Genomic DNA, 21338 nt, shown 5'->3' with positions numbered 1-21338 from the left:
GATTTTTTTCAAACCCCAGTTTGTAAAGTTTAAAGCATCCCCTACTCTTGCCCCTGTATTGCTCTGTGTACACAATACAGCTTATAAACAGAGGTGCACTGACAAAATACGAGATAACTCACTGTGTTCTCCACTGATGATTGACTATCAGAGGGCAACCTTATCAGTATAGCTTGTAAATAACCCAATAATAATCATTTATTTTTTGAATTTATCCTTATCAGACTGTAAAAAAAGTCAATACAAATAATGCCTTCTTATCATTTGCCCAACAATCACAATTGGTTTTAAGTCTGAATAAATGCCCAGCAAGCAACAGAGAGTGCAATCCTCGGATTTACACAAAACCCCACAATAAGGAACTGTAAAAGATGGGATAATAAATGATTGATAGTGGGAAGAGACATTAAAGAAAAAAAGAGGATACAGTGAAAGTACAGAGGGCTAATCCCTGTTCCCTCCCTGTAGAGACGTGCAGGCAGGGATGGAACCCCTCACAATCATTTAAACAGGGGCTTATCACAGCACTTTGATACACCTCTCTATAATTGCTTGCTCAAATTTCGGCGTGTGTTCAAAGTGCATGTGTGTGAATGTTTCTGTGCATGTGTGCAATGTTGTCTTGTCTGTCAGTCTTTCTCATTATGCTTAATCCCATGGATGACACTCTCAATCCTCTCTGTCAACCTGGGCCTTTGCAGCGGCACTCAGGCAAGATACTGGGTTTAGCACTTGCTCTCCCTTCTCTCTCTCTCCACACACACACACACACACACACACACACACACACACACACACACACACACACACACACACACACACACACACACACACACACACACACACATCACGCAACACCAAAAAGAGAAGAAAGCATTTTTGCTTGGCAAGAAAAGCAAACAACAATCCAACATCTGCATGTGTGAGAAAGGGAGATAGAAAATAGGGGAGTGAGATTGATGGGAAAGAAAGAAAGAAAGAAAGAAAGAAAGAAAGAGAAAATCAAGCAACACTTCCTGTGTTTGGGAACACAATACTTCCAGAAAGTCACGATAGAGAATGGATACAATAGGTGACTAGCACTGATCATTGAAGAGTAACCAGGTTTGAAACCTACAGAAATGTCTATTGATTTTCATGTTTCTCTTGACCCCCCCTTTTCTTCTGCTTTCCCTCTCATCTCTCCCTGTTTTTCTCTCGCCAAAAAGGGAATCCGAGAAATGTCCACAAAACATCTTTCACCAGTTTTTCATACTGTTTCTGCTTAGGTATGATAAAGTGATGGTATGTTGCTTCATTCCACCACCCCACACACATACAGATACACACACAGACACACACGCACACAAACTCATGTACTACAAAGGTGGACCTCATGCATGCAGGCATACAAACATGAATCTACTTAAATGTATTTTTGTAGTGTGAATATCAAAACACCCAAAACACCCAAAACCTATTTACCCAACACAACTGTTTGAAAAGACAAAATTCTGAACTTCTTCCCAATCTGCCCAATCCAAAATATACAAAGTTTAATCAGTCTCTCCCCTCGCTCTCTGACATCAGAGTATCTCATGATAATGCGTGTGTTGTGCTAGGATGAGGCAGAGGTAGGGCTGACTGAGCTGACATAACAGCTGACATCACTGATAAAACGGTTGGCCTGTGATCTCAGTGTGTGTGTGTGTGTGTGTGTGTGTGTGTGTGTGTGTGTGTGTGTGTGTGTGTGTGTGTGTGTGTTTTGTGGGGTTGTACTCACCAGTTGGCAGCAACAACTCTGATCTGGCAACCGCTTAGCTGATCTGGCTATTATTGGACCCCATGGTATTGAGGGAAAACATATTCTCCTTAGGTGGGGTGTGTGAATGTGTGTTCAATTTCAAACCCTAACAGAAGATCAATGAGGCCTATCAGTATGAGCATGTTTGTAGACTTTATTGGTGCACAGAGGGGGTACATTGCGAAACATTTTTCGACATTTAAGTTACTATGACTCTAGTTCTTTAAGGATCAAATTGAATGGGGGAAAAGGTTGAGGAAAAGAGAAATTTTGTGCAAAAAAGAGACAAAAAATATTTCATTTCTGGACAGTTTGTGTCAAAGTTAAAGGGACAAGCTTGCTTTTATCTGTAAATGTGTAAAATGCAAGGGAGTTATTCCTTTGAACATGCACAGACACACATATATGTGCACGCAGACAAACATACGCACAGACGAATTATTGCTCAGCCTAGTTATTACCCAAGCAAACAGAGTGAGTCTGAATGGAATGCCTGCTGTGAGACACATCACTTCCAGACACAAAAGCTTTTCGTTACAACAGGGAAACAGACACACAAACACAGCTTTAAAAACACACACACTATACACTGTGTGAGAGAAATAACTATGTGTATATGTAATTAGAAGGCAACAAACAAAGCAAACACATGTTTGGGTCTTGTTCCCTGGCCTGCACTTCACTTCATTTGCACTGCGGTGCAGAATATTCTGCTAAACACATGGTGCCTCTCTGGAGGAGCGGGAGGTTGAAGCTGGCTCAGGGTGAACACGTATACATGTATGTGTGTACATGTGTGTGTGTGTGTGTGTGTGTGTTTATACATAGTTGGCTTGAGAATATCATTAGGATAGAACAATAAATACTGTCAATATAGGCTTTATAATGCAGTAGTTGTTGGTCTTTTTCACCAAAAAAAATTGTTTTTCTTGTGCTTTGACCCATATAATGCCAATGCACACATGTTGTGTTTCCATGCCAGCAGAAAAGATTTATTAGCTCATATCTCATGCTAATTTGAGCTAGAGCATATTTCACAGCTTAGCAGTGTGCGTCACATTTTTGGTTTCTGTTCACAACTTCTTCTGAAATATATCTGAAAAATATGTTAACAAATAATTGGACCAACATCAAGCATACATTATCAGTCGTAAAACATAATTTTTATTGAAAACCAATGTCAAACTCGTTATTAAGAATTGCCTCTGACTCACCTGTGGTTGAGTATTTGTTGAATCATTACTTGGCTAAGCCAGGGTTCATAGTGAGTGGGTGAAAACAGAGAGCGAGAGAAAGAGCACAAGGGGGAGAGAAAGAATGTGACGGAGAGGAAGAGAGAGGTAGGGCTGAGAAATTAAATTGAGACGCAGAAGAGAAAGACAGATTGCGTCCGCTCTGGTATGCCATCTTTACGATCTGTCTGTGAGAGAGCTTGTGAAATTGAACTCAGGTGTAGTGTGATCCCCAAAAAGCCATTTCCCCATTAGGGCTATGGAATCTCACGTAAACAAATTACACAAATACTTTCTCTATAAAAGACAGGGTGAGTTTTCCCTAACTGTGCAGTGAAACCTGAGCGAGGCCTTGTTTATATGTGTGACAGAGTGTTTACATTGTCCTCCGCTCCCATCCCTTCAGATGGGGAGAACGCCAGGCCTCCGACAGCTCCGCTCCTGTCACACTACCTGTCTGTCTTTGGTGGTTTCTGTTATGGAGAACATGTGCTTGGCCTCTTGGTGTGTTTGTGTGTTTGTACATGTATATGTGTGAGCTAGAAAATGCCAAAAGTGCTCTGTCCTAATTATAACAAGCTTAACCCCTCAAGAGGGAAAGGCTGAAGGAAAGGTAGGAAAGCGATATGAGGAGAAAAACAACATCTAAAGACCATGACTCTACTACCTGCTTCTAAGTATGAATCTTATTCATAACATTTCATAAGCATCTGACTGTTAATCTCTCCACTGACTTTCTTAATGCACCATAACCTTGAATCAGCTCTTTTTCCCTACATGGTAAGGGACTCAAGCCAAAATCCCACTAAATAAACTCATCAAACATGACACTCACTTCCTATTGGGGATTGATTTCACAGAGTAGGTAAATCATTCATCAAAATCTGGGCAATTTAAGAGAGAGAGAGAGAGAGAGAGTGGGTTTGACTGTTACACAAAAGGAAAGAGTTTTGCCTTTTCATTTTTGCACCACTGGCTTCAACTGAACTCGAGTGAAGGGTCATTAAAAATTGTTGGATAAAAAACATGGAACTTTTCCATCTTGTGGAATGCTAATGTTAGCTAGCTTGCACTTGCAACCCTGCCCATACTATTTCCTGCCCCGCCCGCTCTTTGCCACAGCAACCAAGTAAATTTTGCTTCACCAGTTCTGGTCTGACCACGCAATAATAAAACCACAGCTTGGCCACCGAGCAGTTACACTCAGAACCCGTTCACCCAGACATGGAGATTTAATCCAACAACCTTAAAGACCCGTTCTCTGACCTCGAAGCTTTTCTCTCGCCATTTCTGAAAGGAACTGTAATATTGAATAAAAGTCAGATCAAGCCTGAACTCAAGTACAATTCTCTTCCAATGTTAAGACACGGACCTGACTGACCTGACCTGATTCATTTCCCTGACACAGAGAGAGAGAGAGAGAGAGAGAGAGAGAGAGAGCACAGTAAACTATGATAATTTTCTGAGATCAGTAGAAGGAGGACCACCCAGCAGTGAAGCTAATCCTATAGCTGCAGGGTTGAGGCCTTGCTACATACACACTCTGTCAGGCTAGGCCACTCCTGCATAGGATATTAGAGTTGAGCTAAAGTACAATGGCACCTATTGATGACTGGTGTTAGCTTTTATCCTGCCTTGCTCTACTCTGCCATTGGTGAGAAAGAATAATGAAGAATAAGTCCCTCTTCCTCAGTTAGCTCTCTCCCACCCTCTGCCAGCTGGTGTACAGGTCAACATCGTTTTAATTACAGGTGCGTCATAGCAGTGCTTTAAAAGGACAGGTTGGCTTTCAGGGGGAGGATAATGTAGTTCCCCTGAGGGTTCTGATGTCAAAAGTTAATATATTTGTTACATTTATAAGTCTTTTCATGCAAGCAAAAAGCATTGATAAAGGTAATAATGTTCACAAGAGAGCGCTGATACAACAACACAAATAACTAGATAATAAAGAATTTCAAATGTGAAGTAAAGATGAACCATAGGTTTGCTCAATGCTTTGGAGCTGGGATCAAAGATTGTTTTAACCTTGGAATTATCACTTAATCACTCACCATCAGGTAGTTAAAAAAAAAGGAAAAAACTTACATCGGTAATTGGCTATATGGAGCTTGATTGACAAATGAGAGGTTAAAGGAAACTGAGGAATCAAAGGAGAAGATAAAAACACCCAACTCTAATATCATGGCATGGGTAATAAACCCAAGGCCACTAAGATGCCCAGAAAGAAGGGTTTTGTAGATACAACTATTTATTTATTGATATTTTGGCACTGGTACATTAACTCTAATAAACATTTCAGACAAAAACATTTAAAATGGTTTGTTCACACACAAAGGAAAGATTCTTTCAACATAAAACTAACAATTTCCTAATGTTTTGTACATAAGCTACTTCAGAAAAGAAACTGTCTATGCTAAGAAATAAGGCTATTCTAATAACAGCCTTAATGCAAATCTTATACATAACACTACACTTACTGGAGAGGCTGAGACTGCCGGCTGCCTTATATCTGCGTGTGTAGCCACAGCATAGCCCTGTTAGTCTCCACAACATCTTGCTTTTGATAAAGCACATTTTTATTGATCACTTTGCACCTCAGGTTGATGTGGGCAACCATCTGAACTCTAAACCTCGCATGGATTGGGAGCAACACAGAGCAGCCCGCTGCTGGTTCTGCTTTAAGAACGTCGAAAACACTTCCTCCAAACACACAGGCAGCACTCTGTGAGCAATAGAGATGGAGAGAGAGAGAGAGAGAGAGAGAGAGAGAACAAGGAGATCGAAAAAGACAAACACAGAAGGAGTGACAGAAGAGATGCATTCTGATTCAAAGCAACCACTAAAGTGGAAGCCTGAGGATAAACAACCAATCAAGAAGAGGATTGCAGACTAGCCCAATCTGCGCGCATACCAATGACAATCCTCCCCAGACCCAACTGACTTACCCTTGGAGGTACAAACACTAAAAAAAAGTCACATACACACAGCATGACCTAGATACACAGCAGCATCTGAGGTCCTGTCTGTGTCTGGCCTTAGTGCAACTTAAACCCAGAATTTCTGCATCCAATCTACTCTCAGTCTCAAATACCTCCTTTAACTGTTTTGTTTTGTGCATATTGGCAACACTGATGCATACAGTGTGCATGTTAGGACATTGTGCACAAGTGTGTTCTTGTGTATAAGTTTGTATATGTGACTTGAATGATTCCATTGCAGACAAATGGGATTGTGTGGGCTCAATAATGGTAAGGATACCCTCTCTTATTTAGGGAGAAGAGCAAGTAGGATTTTGGGGAATTTGGGACAAAAGAATGTCAGTGAGAGAGAGAGAGAGAGAGAGAGAGAGAGAGAGAGAGAGAGTGTGTGTATCCTTGCATGGCATATTGCTTAAATGTGTGTCTCCCTGTGTTTTTGGGGTGAAAGACTTCCTTAGGTCCAGAGTGTGTAGAGATTTTATGCAGGTGTGTGCGCACACAAACAAGTCTCCGCTTGCCTTTTTACAGTATGTATGTGTGTGTGAGTGTGTGTGCATGTAGTGTCCCTGCCAGTGTGTCCAGGCTTGCATGAGAGTGTGTAGCTGTATAGATCCCCTCTTGGCAGCAGTATTGTAAACTGAGGAGGGTCTTACATGGGCTTTAATCCTGTGCTGAATGTCATCGTACAAGTGTGGCTTTTCCACAGTCCCAGATAAGAGAAAAAAAAGGAAGAGTGAGTTTCACTGCACATGTGTAAGTCGTATCTTGGTGTGCATGTGAGTGCAAGTGCATACATGTATGGGAAAGACACGGTTGTAAAGTAGCCTGACCCATTGGTTTGCTGACAGGGATTATAGCAGTGACATACAGTAAGCTGTGAGGGACAGACAGAGCAGCTACAGCACTAATCTGCTTGTCTGAGCTGATCTAGTGACAGAAAAAGAGAAAGAGAGAGAGAGAGCGAGAGAGAAAGAGAGAGAGAGAGGCCTTTTCTGGAATCCAATTCTAAGGTTTCACTGAAAAACACAACCTGGCTGAAAGTACTCAGCCCAACAAGCTGAGCTGTGTTGGACTAACTTTCATTCAGGCCAGCGGCTTATACACCTTTTTTTTTCAGCAAGAGGCCCAAATGAGAAGTTTATTCTGTAGCCCTAAGACTCAGGGGCTTTAAAACTTTTTACTACCCATGTCATAAGGGTACCCTGCAGCAAAATGCTTGTGACCCATTTTGGGATTTGACGCTTAAATTCAACAAACATTACGGAGGTTTGAATAGGTCACTGATATAGAATGTCAGCAGCTCCTCTTTCGAGGAAAAGGCTTTCATAACTAATTACACTGCAAGACATCAATAATCGGAGTAAGTGTTGCCGTTTTGATAAACGGCAACACAGCAGATCTCACTTTTTACGAGCTTTCTAGACGTGGACGACCTTTGGGAAAGTGTTGGGCTAGCGTGAGAAATAAACTGCAGCCTACTGTTATACAAGGCCTAATTAGTGGTCAACCCTTAATGTTGAGTGGCAGTCCGAGGGTTGTTGATGTTGTTACAGTAGCTCAGCGATAGCCAGAGCTATGAAGCCTCTCCGCTGACTCTGCACCAGGATGACTTTCAGCGAGAGGAAACAGGTAAATTCCTGTTAGTTTTCCTCTACAATTCTACAATGTCCGATAGCAGCTACGGCATTTCTAGCAGAGGGAAAGAAAATAGTCAAACTCCTTCTGCTATTACTTATTAAAATACATTTAGTGTTATTGCTCCGCCACAGCGTTTCCGTGGGTGTCAATCTTGATCATAAATGTTTGCTTTCTATTAGGCGATTAAGGTGTATGTACAGAAAGTCTGTGTGTGTGTGTGTGTGTGTGTGTGTGTGTGTGTGTGTGTGTGTGTGTGTGTGTGTGTGTGTGTGTGTGTGTGTGTGTGTGTGGGTGTGAGAGAGAGAGAGAGAGAGAGAGAGAGAGAGGGAGAGTGTATGTGTGTGCAGTGGTGCTTGAGTTAAGACATCACAAGTGCTGTATGTTGCAGGGTGTGACCCCCCTCTAAGTGAATAATACGATATCAGTTTGATCAAGTGTCACATATTGTAAAGTCAACAGGTGTGAGTACTCTGAACATGCCTCAGTGCTGTGATTGACAGCTAAAGGGTGTGTCTATATGTTACAAACACAGCAAAACACCGGACTTTCCCAAAACCGGAGGCTGTGTGGTATTTTTGGGGCTTTTAGTGTGTGCGTGTGCGTGTGTGTGTGTGTGTGTGTGTGTGTGTGTGTGTGTGTGTGTGTGTGTGTGTGTGTGTGTGTGTGTGTTTCTTAGAAAGAGAGACAGAGAGAGAGGCAAGCACAGGAAGTCTGAGGAAAATAACAGGTTTAAAGTCAAAAGGCCATGATTCCCCTTTCTTCTGTCATTAAATCCCTATATCTCCCTCCCTTCACCTGTGCCTCTTTGTTGATGTTCAGGCATTCTCTTTGGGTTGTAATCCGGCTTGAACGCGGGATCTGACCTCTAGAGCATCCCGCCGAGAGTTCTCTTGCGCAATGATTTTGCTCTCCACACACACACACACACACACACACACACACACGCGCGCACACACACACGCGCACACACACACACGCACACACACACGCACACACACACGCACACACACACGCGCACACAAGATTCATAAGTGGCTCCGCAGGTGTGAGTTTCTCCTGAGGGAAGAACTTTTGTGTGCTGCCATCTCAATAAGCTCACAAAACACCCTCATAATCCTGCCAATCTCTCTTTCTTTCTCTTTTCAAAATGTTTCTTTCACACACACACAAGCATACACACACACACACACACACACACACACACACACACACACACACACACACACACACACACACACACACACACACACACACACACACACACGCACACACACACACACACACACACACTCGCACAAAGCTGGCTCACAGTGAGATCTTGCCAAAGATATTTAATCAACGCAATTATTTTCCCATTTTTGACCTCAACATTTCCCAGTTTCACCACAATGTTTAGATCTGTGTTTCTCATTTTACACATCATTTCTAATCTAAACTCGGTGTCAGCCACAGGAATACTTGGATGTATCTTGTGAAATTGGAAGAAGTGATGGGGATAAGTGATAACGAGTAAAACAGTTAAAAACAAGAATTACCTCCTCCGGTTTTTCAGGTTAACCCAAATCAGTCAAGTTGCAGCTTATGTTCATTTATGTTTTCTGTAGACTGACAATGTGTCCGTGGCTGGACTTGTGGTATGATAGATTTCCGCCAGGTGTTTCTGAGACATTCTATTCACAAGAATAGGAGGGATGTACAAACAGACCAAAAAAAAAAAAAGGATACCCCAAACACATAACGCCTCTGGGCATAGCTCTCTCTAGACACGAGGCTTTCAATGAGGGAGAAAAGAGTGAAAAATAGCGACAGCTTGAGGTGTACTGATTTATGACTGTTGGCTGGCTGTTTCAGTCGAGAGAGAGCAGACCAGAGAGGAGTTTACAGACTCAGACTGAATCACACCTGGCATGTTCAGACAGAGAGGGGAGGATGAGGCAGTTCAGTAGATGCATTTCAGTTTATGGTCTTACAGATGGATTCTCTGTTATCTGAACCTACTTAATGTTTTGACTTTTTATTTGAAGACCCTGATTTCAAGAATTGGCTACAACAGTTGAAAAGGTAAATGGACTTGAGCTGGTAAAGCGCTTTTCTAGTCTTCTGACTACTCAAAGCGCCTTTACACAGCATGACACACCTACCCACTCACACACTGGTGGCAGTGGTTGCTATGTGAAGAGACCATCAGAAACTACTAATCCCGTTCATACTGATTCATTCAACAATTTGGGGTTAAGTGTTTTGCCCAAGGACACATCGGACATGTAGCTGGGGATCAAACCCCCAACCCTCCGGTTGTGAGGCGACATACTATACCAAATGAGCCACAGCCTCCCAAGATCAATAAACAAAGTTGGAACAATTTCACAAGTGCACTCCTTTACCTATAGCTCAAAAACAGGCAGAGACAAACCCTGACAAAAACAGCAACATTCTATCACAACAAGCAAAGCAGCAGTTCAATAATACCCTCCTTAAAAAATAATGCCCTTAAAATTTGCATGTAAATTCCCAGTCAATCAGGATAAGCCTTTTTTAGGGTTATTGTTACATGCAGCATGTTTGAGTTAGAGCTTCTCTGAGCCACTGAATTAGGGATCATAAATTAGAAAGCCCTATAGCGCCATTTCAATTACATACACATGAAAGAAAAGTAAGTGCTTATTGTCTTCTTCTTGCAAACATGTTTGTGCACTTGAACTGAGAACCCCAATAACAGCAACCGACTCTGAGAACACGAAACCACCACATTATTGTAATCCTTTAAAAAGCAAGTGAGGTCAGAGTACTCAGCAGTGTTTGGTACAACAAGAGAGAGAGACAATGATGTGATTTGTTGAATGAGAATGACAACAAGAATTATAAAAATGATAAATCTGAAGTAACTGGGTCAAATTCGAAGCCAATGTTAAAAAATGAAAGGATAACGGTCACATTTGACTCTAAATGCAACCAAAATGTAAGTACTCTACCAAAAACAAGTGGAACTTAATGCAAAAAAAAAAAAAAAAATCCTTGAATAATATTAAAGGAAAACTAATTTTAAAGTGCACCTTTAATAACTTTGGGGTACTGGACAGCATGACCAGTGATAATGTCTGGGCTCATCGCCCATTGTTGCTGGTTTTGGTCCCGCTTGGTTGGACGAGGGAAAGGAACCTCATATTTTCACTGCGTGGATAGGCACTTATGAGCAGGGATTTACCTGCAATCCCAGAGCTAAAATTACAAACCCTTAATATTGGTGTTTGCACCTGCACATTTGCAGGTTTGCACGAGCGTGTGTGTGGCCATGTCTCTGCGTGTGTAATGAGTGTGTAGTGGGTGTGAAAAAGGGGAGCTTACTCAGACAAACTGTCTTATGATCTACACATCAGGTGTCTAAGTGTCCTCTCCTGCACACAACATCAAGAAAACCACAAAAAAAAACATGAATAAGCTTGTCTGCTCCACAAAATTGACTGTCTTTCCTTCCCTCAAACCTCTTTCCTTTCCTCCCACCCTCGTCCTCCTCGTCCTCCTCTTCTGTCTGCTGGGGCTGAAGAAGAGTCTCTGGGTCCTGTCTGTCTACAACTTCATTCACTGACATTAACAAAGCAACTATATAGCTGCTCTTCATTTTACTACTTAGAAGTAAATTAATTGTGATGTCACAGAACAACTTCGGTAAGCAAATATTCAACATGATAAAGAGCTCGTCATTCAGAGACAATACAACATCCTTCTATAAACAAGGTTTTAATACAGATCTCTGAACATGTATTAGCTATGTACCTGTACTTTTGTATCGTTTAAGAATTTAACATAATTTTTTTGCATCAGCCAACAGCATCAGCCATTTTTGATGTTGTGTGTAAACAGAAAAGCTCACTACACCCTGCACCTCCGAAAGGAGGGGGCCCATTTGGAAAATAATTCAGGTGTTGTTTCAGTATGGACAGAATGGATACAACACACAGCACACCCAGATGTTGTTTCTCAGGTGCAGCAGAGTTATTGACTTCTCGCCACTCATGTTCAACCTGGTGGAACAACCTTTGGCCTGGCAGACTGATGATGCTGACAGCTGGCTGAGGGATGGCCTCGGTCAGACTCCTCCACTGACCTCCAGGCTGTGGTTCACTGGTCACCAAAGACATACTGCACAACATGGCTACTCACGTGAGGGATACCCACACACCCAAACATTATCCAAATGAACACACAAGTATGTATGTGCACGTGCATCCATGTTTACACACTGCTGGAACTTTTTTGAGCATGGGTTCGAATAGGAATTATACTTGTTCTCTAAAAGCAACATGGAGTACTTCGCTTTGGGGCACTTTGGTGCACACATAGTGCTGTAAGTGCTGTTTGGTTTGTGTTAGTCTCTATTTGTCCATAGATAAATCCAACTTCAATCAATAACTGGGCTAACTTTATTTTGATAAGCAAAAACTAATTTGCATCAAACCCTCAGTCAGAATTACTTTCATTCATATGAACAAGTCCTCTGCAGGTCGAACATGTGTTCGGGGAGCTGTGTAGATTATTAATTACTGGCATGTGCAATTCATTGGAAGTTGGATATGCGTAAAGGACATGTATGTACAGCAGTGTAGCGGGAGAAAATACTCCATTATCTGCGGAAATGTTTTGACTTCTCCTTTGGCAGTTTTGGTAGAGCCTTTTCTAGTTTACTGCACAGCTTACAATGCAGTGCCTTCTCCACATCAGCATAATGCCATAATTGCAGTTAGTAATGACAAATTAATCAGGTACTTTCATTGAAAAGCAGTGATTTATATGACACACACATCACACTTTGACAGAGGGCTGGGGGCGGTACAAAATAAGGCTGAGGTGGCCACCATAAAGATTTATATGACCCTGATGTCCCTGATGTGTTGTAAAAGTACTATTATTGAAATGCTGCAGCTTTTTATATCACAGTCTGTTGTTCACAGATTTTTAAGGAAATTTCTAAATTAAAAGGGAGCTCAGATTAATTTAACTGCTTGTGTTTTTATTGTTGGAACTGTAGCAATGTGTACATAGTGAAGAAAACTGAAGATGTGATACATTTTTTTATAATTCATGGAGATGCATTTTAATTTATAGTGCTTGTCAAATGCACAGTTTGAGTCATTGAAGTTATATTCAATTTTCTTTGGCCAATTTGAAAAATTATCTGATCCAAACCAAAAATCTGTGACACAATCTGAACCTTAGACCTTAAGACTTGTGCACGTTATTGCCATCTTTTGATATGTACTCTTGCCTTATGGAGTTATGAGTCCCTTGAGAGTTACCGTAGCTGCCATAAAGCAGTTTATGTTGCTGTAATCAGGCTATCAATGCATATGTGTATATAAAGCTGAAGCCGTAGATGGAGAAGTTAAACCGCTGTGTACAGATTTTAATTTTCTTACTAAGTATATATCTATACATACCCAGAGAGCTCGATTGCACTTGTAACTCTGAGTGGAACTATTGGAGTAGTGAAAAGTTACTCGAATAATAACCTCAACAATGATTACTCGAGATTGATTTTGAAAATCTGTTTCTCAGATTCTGTTTCTAACTAAAATTGTATTTACTTAAGACCAGAACACACAAGTGAGAACTTACTGACATACACAATGTATACAAACACTGTATTCAGGGCAAACACAGCATGGGCAAATGAAAGCCATCTTCTTGACTTGTTTTAACCTGAACAAGGCCTCTCTCCTTCCTGCACAAACACGCGCACACACACACACACACACACACAAACATATTTCTGTCCCCACTTGGAAAACCTCTCAGCTTCTTTTTGCTTCATTCAGTATAAATAACTTCACGGTGGGATAAAAGCATAATGTTTCCAGAAAACCTCTTCCCCCCACTTTGCTTCACTCTTTTGGCCCCATGTTCTTCCACTTTTTTCCTCCAACCTCCTTTCTCTTGTGCTCCCTGTCCAAAAGGGCATTCTTATTTCATTAGGAGGGGTCTGAGAGGCCAAGAGGGTAAACAAAACCTCTGTAATCAACAGCAGGACAAACAAAACCGCAACGAGCCAATCAGAGCCCTGAGTCCTTTTAGACAAAACCATAGCTAACAAACACAAATCCACACCTGGATGCTGAGAAGTTCAGAACTTGCCAACTAAAACTCAGCACTTTGGTTTGTGTGGAATTCAAAATGTAGCTTTAAACTTGGAGTCAAGGTTAGTCATAAGAATTACCAATCACCACCGAAAGCTAACATAAAGGCCTGCAAGGGCCTGAGACCCACACATGCACACAGATCCTCGGCTATTTGTCTATCGGTGCTGTCATCTCTGTTCGCTCATATTAGGGAAGGCTCACTCAGGGACAGGATATGAGGATTAGGTCTGGCCTTATTGCGCTGTAGCTACACACCGCTAAATGGCTCCCATCTGTTCTCACATGGAGGATGGCTAATACATGTTAGCTGCGCTCCCATTGTGCACCGCCAGAATAACAGCAGTGGATAGATGAGCAGCACTGATATCGCTAGCCACAACACCACTCTGCGCTAAAGGCTAATGTGCCGGGCTTATTCTATTAGATTGGGATAAGAAGCACTAATACACACATGCATACACACACATACGCGCGTATGCACACAGTCAGGATATCTGATTGGAGATAGCCAAGCAGTAGGCTAGCGACGGGCTCAGCTATAGGTTTACCTTGAAGGAATATTCGTTAGAATGGGGGGGAAGCTGAAATCTGTGGAGAGGTGGAAAGACCGGGAGTGATGGAAAAAAAATGGAGAGATGGAAAGAGAGGGAGAGATGGAAAGAGAGGGGGCAGTGTGGTCTGTTTCATTACGGTGAATCCTGACACTGCTGCATTCTCGGCACACATGGACTGGATTATAGGCTATGTGGGCTGCTCCGGCACTGTATAGCTCAGCAACGCTCTCTTGCTCACACACACACACACGCATGCACGCGCGCACGCACGCACGCACGCACACACACACGCACGCACACACACACACACACACACATATACACAGACCGGCTTGCAAATGCACACATAAACATCTTAGCTAAACCCACTAAAGCTTTGCACTGCAGGAAGACAACCCGTTTGCTCATGTACAATCTATAGGACTTTTAATCCCACAAGCAGCACTGAGGCAAAGTGCACAACTACTAAGTCATTGAGGTTAGAGACAGAATCTGCTTGTGATGGTCCACCTGTGGATTACTCGGGGAGAAGAATGAGATACACTGGAAACTATGAGTGTGCCATGCTGCCTGGTTTTTGCCCTAGTTCTCACATAAATGCATGCAAATATCCCCTTCCCCCTTTTCCCGTCTTTATCCCTCACTCCTAACATGTACATTTATAAATCTTTCTTTGTCCTTGTTTGTCTTACACGCAGATGTATTTGATCGAAGCAAACCATAACCCACCCTGCAGAGACCTTTTTCTGCAAGTCTGCGTTCAAAGGCATCCTGAGTCTATGGGGGGGCTTCGATATAAAACTCCCAAAACAGGAATTATCCTTTATGACTCTGCATTCTTCATTTTACGCTTTTTCAGCTTGCAGCCTGAAAAAAAAAAAACAGACTTCATGACTGTTCTGTGTTGTATTGTAATTAACTACCCCACACACTGGCACAAAACAGGGTGGGGTAGCGCTGTAACATTTTACTACAACTGAAAAAAAGGGGCACGGAGAGACAGACTAGTCCATCTCTGGTTTTTCTCACTGTTGTCGTTTTTATCACCCAAGGGCCATGGTACGCTGGCTTTGGGCTGCTGGGTGTGTAAAGGCTTAATTCCACACAGTTACCTATATAGCCACAGAGTGCACACACAGCACGTTGCAAAACCTGCATATGAGCACTTCACAGACAGGCAGCCATAAACCCCTGAATAAACTGAGGCTCTTTAGTTGACTGAAATTCATAAGCAATGGGAAAAGAAGCCGGGTTCTATTACACTCTCTTCTGTCAGAGTTGGGTAATACTGTGGTTATTGTGGTACCATCAATGTTCCTGACTAATGGTTACTCAAGCCCGCTGAGAAAGCCTTTTGTGCAGAAGATCATTAAAAATATAGAGTATATTATCCCAAAACTAAACGGAGTAATGCAACAAAAGTAGTGAAACAGAAACTCACTGTGGACGAATGGATGCAGGATTTCCATCATGATGGTCATCATGCCCATATTCCCTCTTCGTCATCCTGTGAGAGAAGTACAAGGGAAAGAAGTCACCATTAACATCCATTATGATGACACTATGTAAAAAAACAACAACAAAAAAACAAACAGTATGTGTGCAGCAGAACATATCTTCTTCTGAGAACAACTCCAGTCCAGAGGTTAAAGCAACAGTATGTATTTCCTTTGTATATTTTCCAAAGGAAAATAGTAGTTCGAAGTCAATCTAATAGTTCAATAACTTTTAAGAGGGAGAATCGCGTCCATCGCATTTACACAGAGCGCGAGTTCCCCTGCTTTCAGGACCATATAACTTTGGAAGTGGGAAAATATTAGACAGGTTTTCAACATGATGGCCAGAGCTCTGCGAAACAGTAGGCTGTATGTCCGACCCTGAGCTGGCTATTTCAATACACTGTGTGTTTCACGACAGTGCAGTTGCATTCAGAGACCTTCAGTGGGGGCCAATGCGCACCAAAACAAATTCCTCCCATTATGTTACTACAAGAGTTTACAAGTCTCATTGACTAATCTCACAGTCCTCTTAACCCCCTGAAACTTTTAATCAAAACAGTCCTCTTCATGTTCCTCATTCAGAAAACCTCTATGATATCATGAATAGCTTTCCTCAGTGTAATTGTTAGATGCCAATAACTGAACACACAAGGGGATTCTTTGACGCTGAAAAAGTGCAGACAAGAGCCCTGCTAACGGGAAAGCTAATTCACTCAGACACTAACATTACAATGGTTAGCATGAGCTGGCAGCCAAACCCTTGTCTGCATAATGCTACACTAAGGCTCCGGCAGAGTAGAGCCTACCCTACACAAGACCTGAAAGGCACAAGGGGCTTTGGCTGCACCCCACAGTGGCTTTGGTTGGCCTGAGTGGTTTTGACAGGCTCAGTAAACTCAGTAGGCTACACCTAAACAGCTAAGCTATACATATAATAGCATTTCAATGGAACATGCTATATGCTAAATGCTAATGTGTAGTGAATGGCTGTGACAGGCCCTGTAAACAGAGCCAGACCTTTAACCACTCATTCTGCCAGGTTACACGCACACGCACACACACACACACACCCACGCACATACACACAAGCACACACAGAACAGGCCAAATACCATGTGCTACATCTAATAAACATGAAACAGACAGCATGTTAAAGCTTAGAAAAAAGAACAACAACCCAGAAGAAAAGGTTGTATAATTCTGCCTCTGATAAACACTTTATGGCTGTTTTCTATTTCCTTCTGAGGCTGCTGCCAAGTATCTGGCAGTGGTGCTGGTATAGCTAAACGAGAACAACATGAACACAACATGATCGTCAAACTTGCACACACTCCATGCTGAGATGCAGACCTGGGGTGCATCTAAAAAGACTAAGTCCACTTCCTGATCTTGTCTCCTAAGATTAGTATTCACCTGTCCTCAAGTCCATCACAGATGAAGTAGAGAGCAGGGAGTGTAGTTTGAGGATTGGGATGGACCCACTAACTGTAGCGTCAAGCTTTAGAATTGCGGTTTGGCTCCTTGGAAAACTTTAAGAGTGAGCTTGTGTTTGTTTGTCCACTTTACTGTAATGTTTCCAAATGTGCTTTTTGTCTATAAGATACAAGTTAGATGTGCAGGCAATGTGTACATTTCTGTCTCTGTGAAAACGCATATATGATCACTGTAATTCTTTGGCACTAACTTTATCTTGGAAAGCATTGTTGTCTACAGGGTGAATACAGACCTTCCTTGTTACATTTTCATTATGATAATCAATCATCCAGTGGGCAAGGAAGAAAACCAAACCACCAACCTATAGCTGCTGTTGGATATTACATTTTAAATTCAAAAGACAGTGGGGGACACACAACTGCAGGACGAACGCGAAAAGGCAAGGAGGCATAGAGAGAATGAATGTGAATGAAAGGAAAATGTATTGGTAATTTATCAAAGAACTTAAAAGAAGAAACAGAAGAGGTGTTATAAAAAATGTTTTTGAGTTTGAGAAAGAAAGAAATTTGATAAAGGAGGAGAAGGGGTGATGAATTCGGAAGAAGAGGCAGGAAAAAGTGTCGAAAAAGCAAACAAACAAATCAAGTGATCAATCATTTGAAAGAGGGCGATCAAAGCAGATGTGAAGTCCTGTGTTTGGAAGGAAAACAGTCTCAGCGCAAAGGGTTCAGTGACACCCAGGCTGTGTGCACGCATGCACACTTTTGAAGCCTTCCCCTGACCTCTGCCAAACTTCCCTATAAGTTCAAAGATCAGCTATGAGGAAAAGCCCCAAGGTGATTGGCTGACCTCAACAGGGTCTGCTGTTTTTTAAAAGTTTGTTGCTGACACATGAGGGAAAGCAACGGAGAAAACATGGCTAAATCCAAATGAGTTTGGCTGTAGCTTGTGGACAGAAGGCATGATCTTGGTACACTTCTTTGAGTAGGACATAGATGCAAACTGTTAGTCAACTTATCCCCATCTCTATATTTGCAAATGTGCAAGGGTGATGACATTTTTATCTGAACTACCTGAAGCTCTATTTTTGCCCTCTTGTAAATCCTTTTTGATTTTCAATTTCTCCCAAATGTTGCGTTCAAAGCGTGAGCCATTACAGTTCCCTTTTATAGACATACAATTTCAACTTTAATAGAAAGTATTATTCAGCCAATCGGCCAAGATTTATGAGTTATTTTGTTATTCCCCACATTCTTAACAAGATTTCCCAGCAACCCTAATAACACTCTTTGCAGAGCTTTTTCAGGCCAACTTGAGGAGTTGAATTATCGCTTTCAGAAAGCTACTGTTTCAAATGTCAAACACTATAAACACTGCTGCAGTAAAACAGTGCTGGAAAGCCATATTGAGGTGTTTTTTATAATAGCAAAGTAAAGGAGAGTAATATGTGATACTAAAATGTGAGCCCCTTCAGCTTTAGTGTGAGGCCTAATGTGGCAGCAAGTATTCTGGTAAACGTTCAAACAATGCAGGGAACTAAAAGCTTTATAATTTTAATATAACATAATTGCAGCAAGAAAAATGCAACAAAACATAACCTAAACTACATGACTAGAGTTTAAAATGAGTCCCTGTTGGATTACATGGTAGTTTAAACACTACATCTAATATAATGTGCATCCCCACTCTAAACTTTCATTTACTAAAACAAATGCCACTAAAGTTTTTAATTGGATGTAGATTCAATATATAGCTGAAAAGAATGCCCACATAAAGACACCCAACTATAATATATAACTGTATAACTGTATATATAACATATAACTATATAACTGTTTCTGGGTGAAATATGAATGCATATGGATGTCAATCAACCCCAGACCCTCACATTCTTTTAAGGATCAAAAGTAGAGTATTTCCACAGGCGTGAAGGGCTAACATAATATTAAAACCAGCTACTCTGTCCTCTTTCACTTTGCTGAGGTATGTGTGGGGTGATGCATGAATATGACTGTGTGCCTGTATGCATGCGTGTGTTTTGGGAGGTATAATATGCAGGACAGGGGATCCCCCACACTATTTAGATAACAGTTTTAGAGACATTTATAAAGTCTAGAACATGTTTTATGCATATCAACTAGAACAGATGTGGAAATTGAGACACAGGGGGAAACCCCCAGGCATTACACCTAAACCCTGCACATACACACAAACTTTATCTTTACAGTTTGGAATCCCCCCTTACAACAATAGTTTTGATGAATTTATTTTGCAATCAAATAACTGGAAGCTTTCATCTGCTAAATGAAAGACCGTGAAATCACATCTGTTTTTCTTTGAAGATTGATAGCTCCCTTTTGTGATTTCATCTAGGTACATCTTACCAACAGAGACTCAGGTGTGTATCTCCAGGAGTCTCTACACACACGAGCACACACACGCGCACACACACACACGTACAGGCATGCACATGCCTACTGTATGCACTCTTGGATGCATGCACATTCAATACACAGGCACGTTGTCCTGATTACAACAACAGTTTGTTCTACTCAGCTGTCTTCACACAGACACATTAAGTTTGTCCTCAGGGCAGTCTGGATATGATACTCAGACAGAGAGAAGTAGCTCATATAAAAGATGAATGATATATAAACTACTCTCACACACAAATCCCATCGATCAAAAACACTCATTTGGCAGATTTCCCCTTCAGGCTCCTTATCTCGATGATATGGATAACTCTGACTTGGCAGGAAGTTATGGAGTTGAAGGAAAAGAGACAGAGGAGAAGTGAGACGGGAAATTTTGCTGCTGAGTACAACCACAACTGACTGGCAGTGGATATGATAAATATGAAATTGGATCAACTTTAGACGCTTGAAGAGGAGAGCCCACAACATATAAACATGTGTAAACCAGCCCAAGTGTTAAACCCGTCTGTGTTGGTGAGGGTCCATCGATGTGTGTGCGTGCACCTTTATACTGACCTGGTCAATAGGGGGCCGGTGGTTGGCATGGGGGGGCCCTCTTGGCAGACTTCGATGATGCATGTTTGCTGGATGCAAGTGGTGAGAGTGATGAGGATGATGTTGTGGATGCATGTGATCTTCCTCATAGTTATCTGCTATCAGCTTCATTCTGCTTTGAGTCTGTAAAAAAAAGCAAATAAACAAGTTTATAATGCATAATATATATAACACACAAACATCAGGCAATGCTGCTTATTTGTTTCTCCAACATGTTGAGGAGTTCACAGAAAGATGAGGTATAATAATTCTTGGATGAGGGGAAAGCATGTTGAAAGCTGTCAAAGATGATAAAAGCAGTGCTTCTAACAACACTTGACAGGTCATAAATTGGGTGAGTTGGAGTGCCTGATGAAAATATTGTAAGTCTGTCAAATGTCATCTATTTTGCAGATTATCTTTTAATTGGATTAGACGAATTCTAGTAAGAACAGTTAGTGAGTGTTTTATGTAGCTCAAGGCCACAGGCGTTCTGGCCCGGGTGAAGCAACCTCATTTTGAATGTCATTGATTAAAATTACACCAAAATATGTAGCTGTTCTGTATGCCTGTAAAGGGCTAAGTAAGACTTTGTGTTCTTTGTTTGTGTGTGCGCATCTGTGAGTGTTTGTGGAAGAGGCTGTCATCCTGCCAAGTTCATTCTCTTGGATAGAGATAACAGCCTGAGCTGACTAACGTTAACAATCACTGGAACTCCAGTGAGACCAGCTGTCTCAAAGAAAGACAGAGACAGAGTGGGTGCAGATACGTTGACAGGCGCAGCTTTATTCCCTTAACTGCAGATACTTCCCCTGAGGGGAGGGGTGGGGGTGTGGTGTGGTGGTGGGGGGGGAGGCATGACTGCAGAGCAGGAGGTGGAATTGTATATGGGATGAAGATGATTCGAAGGAAAGGACATGAACACATCTCTAATCCAAAATCCTGCAGCATTCCTTGTTAAATGAGAGGACAGTCATGGCAGGAAAGGGGGGGGGGGGGGGGGGGGGGGGGGGAGTGGGGGAGACCTGAGTCAGCTGTGATGACGGGAGGGAGACGGCGCTACAGTAGTCCACTGCCT

General features: G+C 41.8%; 1 protein-coding gene across 7 annotated transcripts in view; it reads right to left on the bottom strand.

Annotated features, from left to right (window-relative positions):
• LOC109996130 (ERC protein 2) overlaps positions 1-21338 on the bottom strand; it is a 150289-nt gene that overhangs the window by 19795 nt on the left and 109156 nt on the right. For all 7 annotated transcript variants that reach the window (XM_065961255.1, XM_065961260.1, XM_065961259.1 and 4 more), the window contains 2 exons: positions 20243-20404; positions 15761-15826 (listed from right to left, as the gene is read on the bottom strand). In XM_065961255.1, the coding sequence (XP_065817327.1) occupies positions 15800-15826; positions 20243-20404 (189 nt within the window). In that variant the 3' untranslated portion in view covers positions 15761-15799. The remainder of the gene's footprint in view (positions 1-15760; positions 15827-20242; positions 20405-21338) is intronic.

The sequence above is a fragment of the Labrus bergylta genome, chromosome 12 (genome assembly GCF_963930695.1).
Source record: "Labrus bergylta chromosome 12, fLabBer1.1, whole genome shotgun sequence".
Lineage (NCBI taxonomy): Eukaryota > Metazoa > Chordata > Actinopteri > Labriformes > Labridae > Labrus > Labrus bergylta.
Note: the sequence above shows the minus strand (reverse complement) of the source record. Positions and strands in the feature narration are given on the sequence as shown.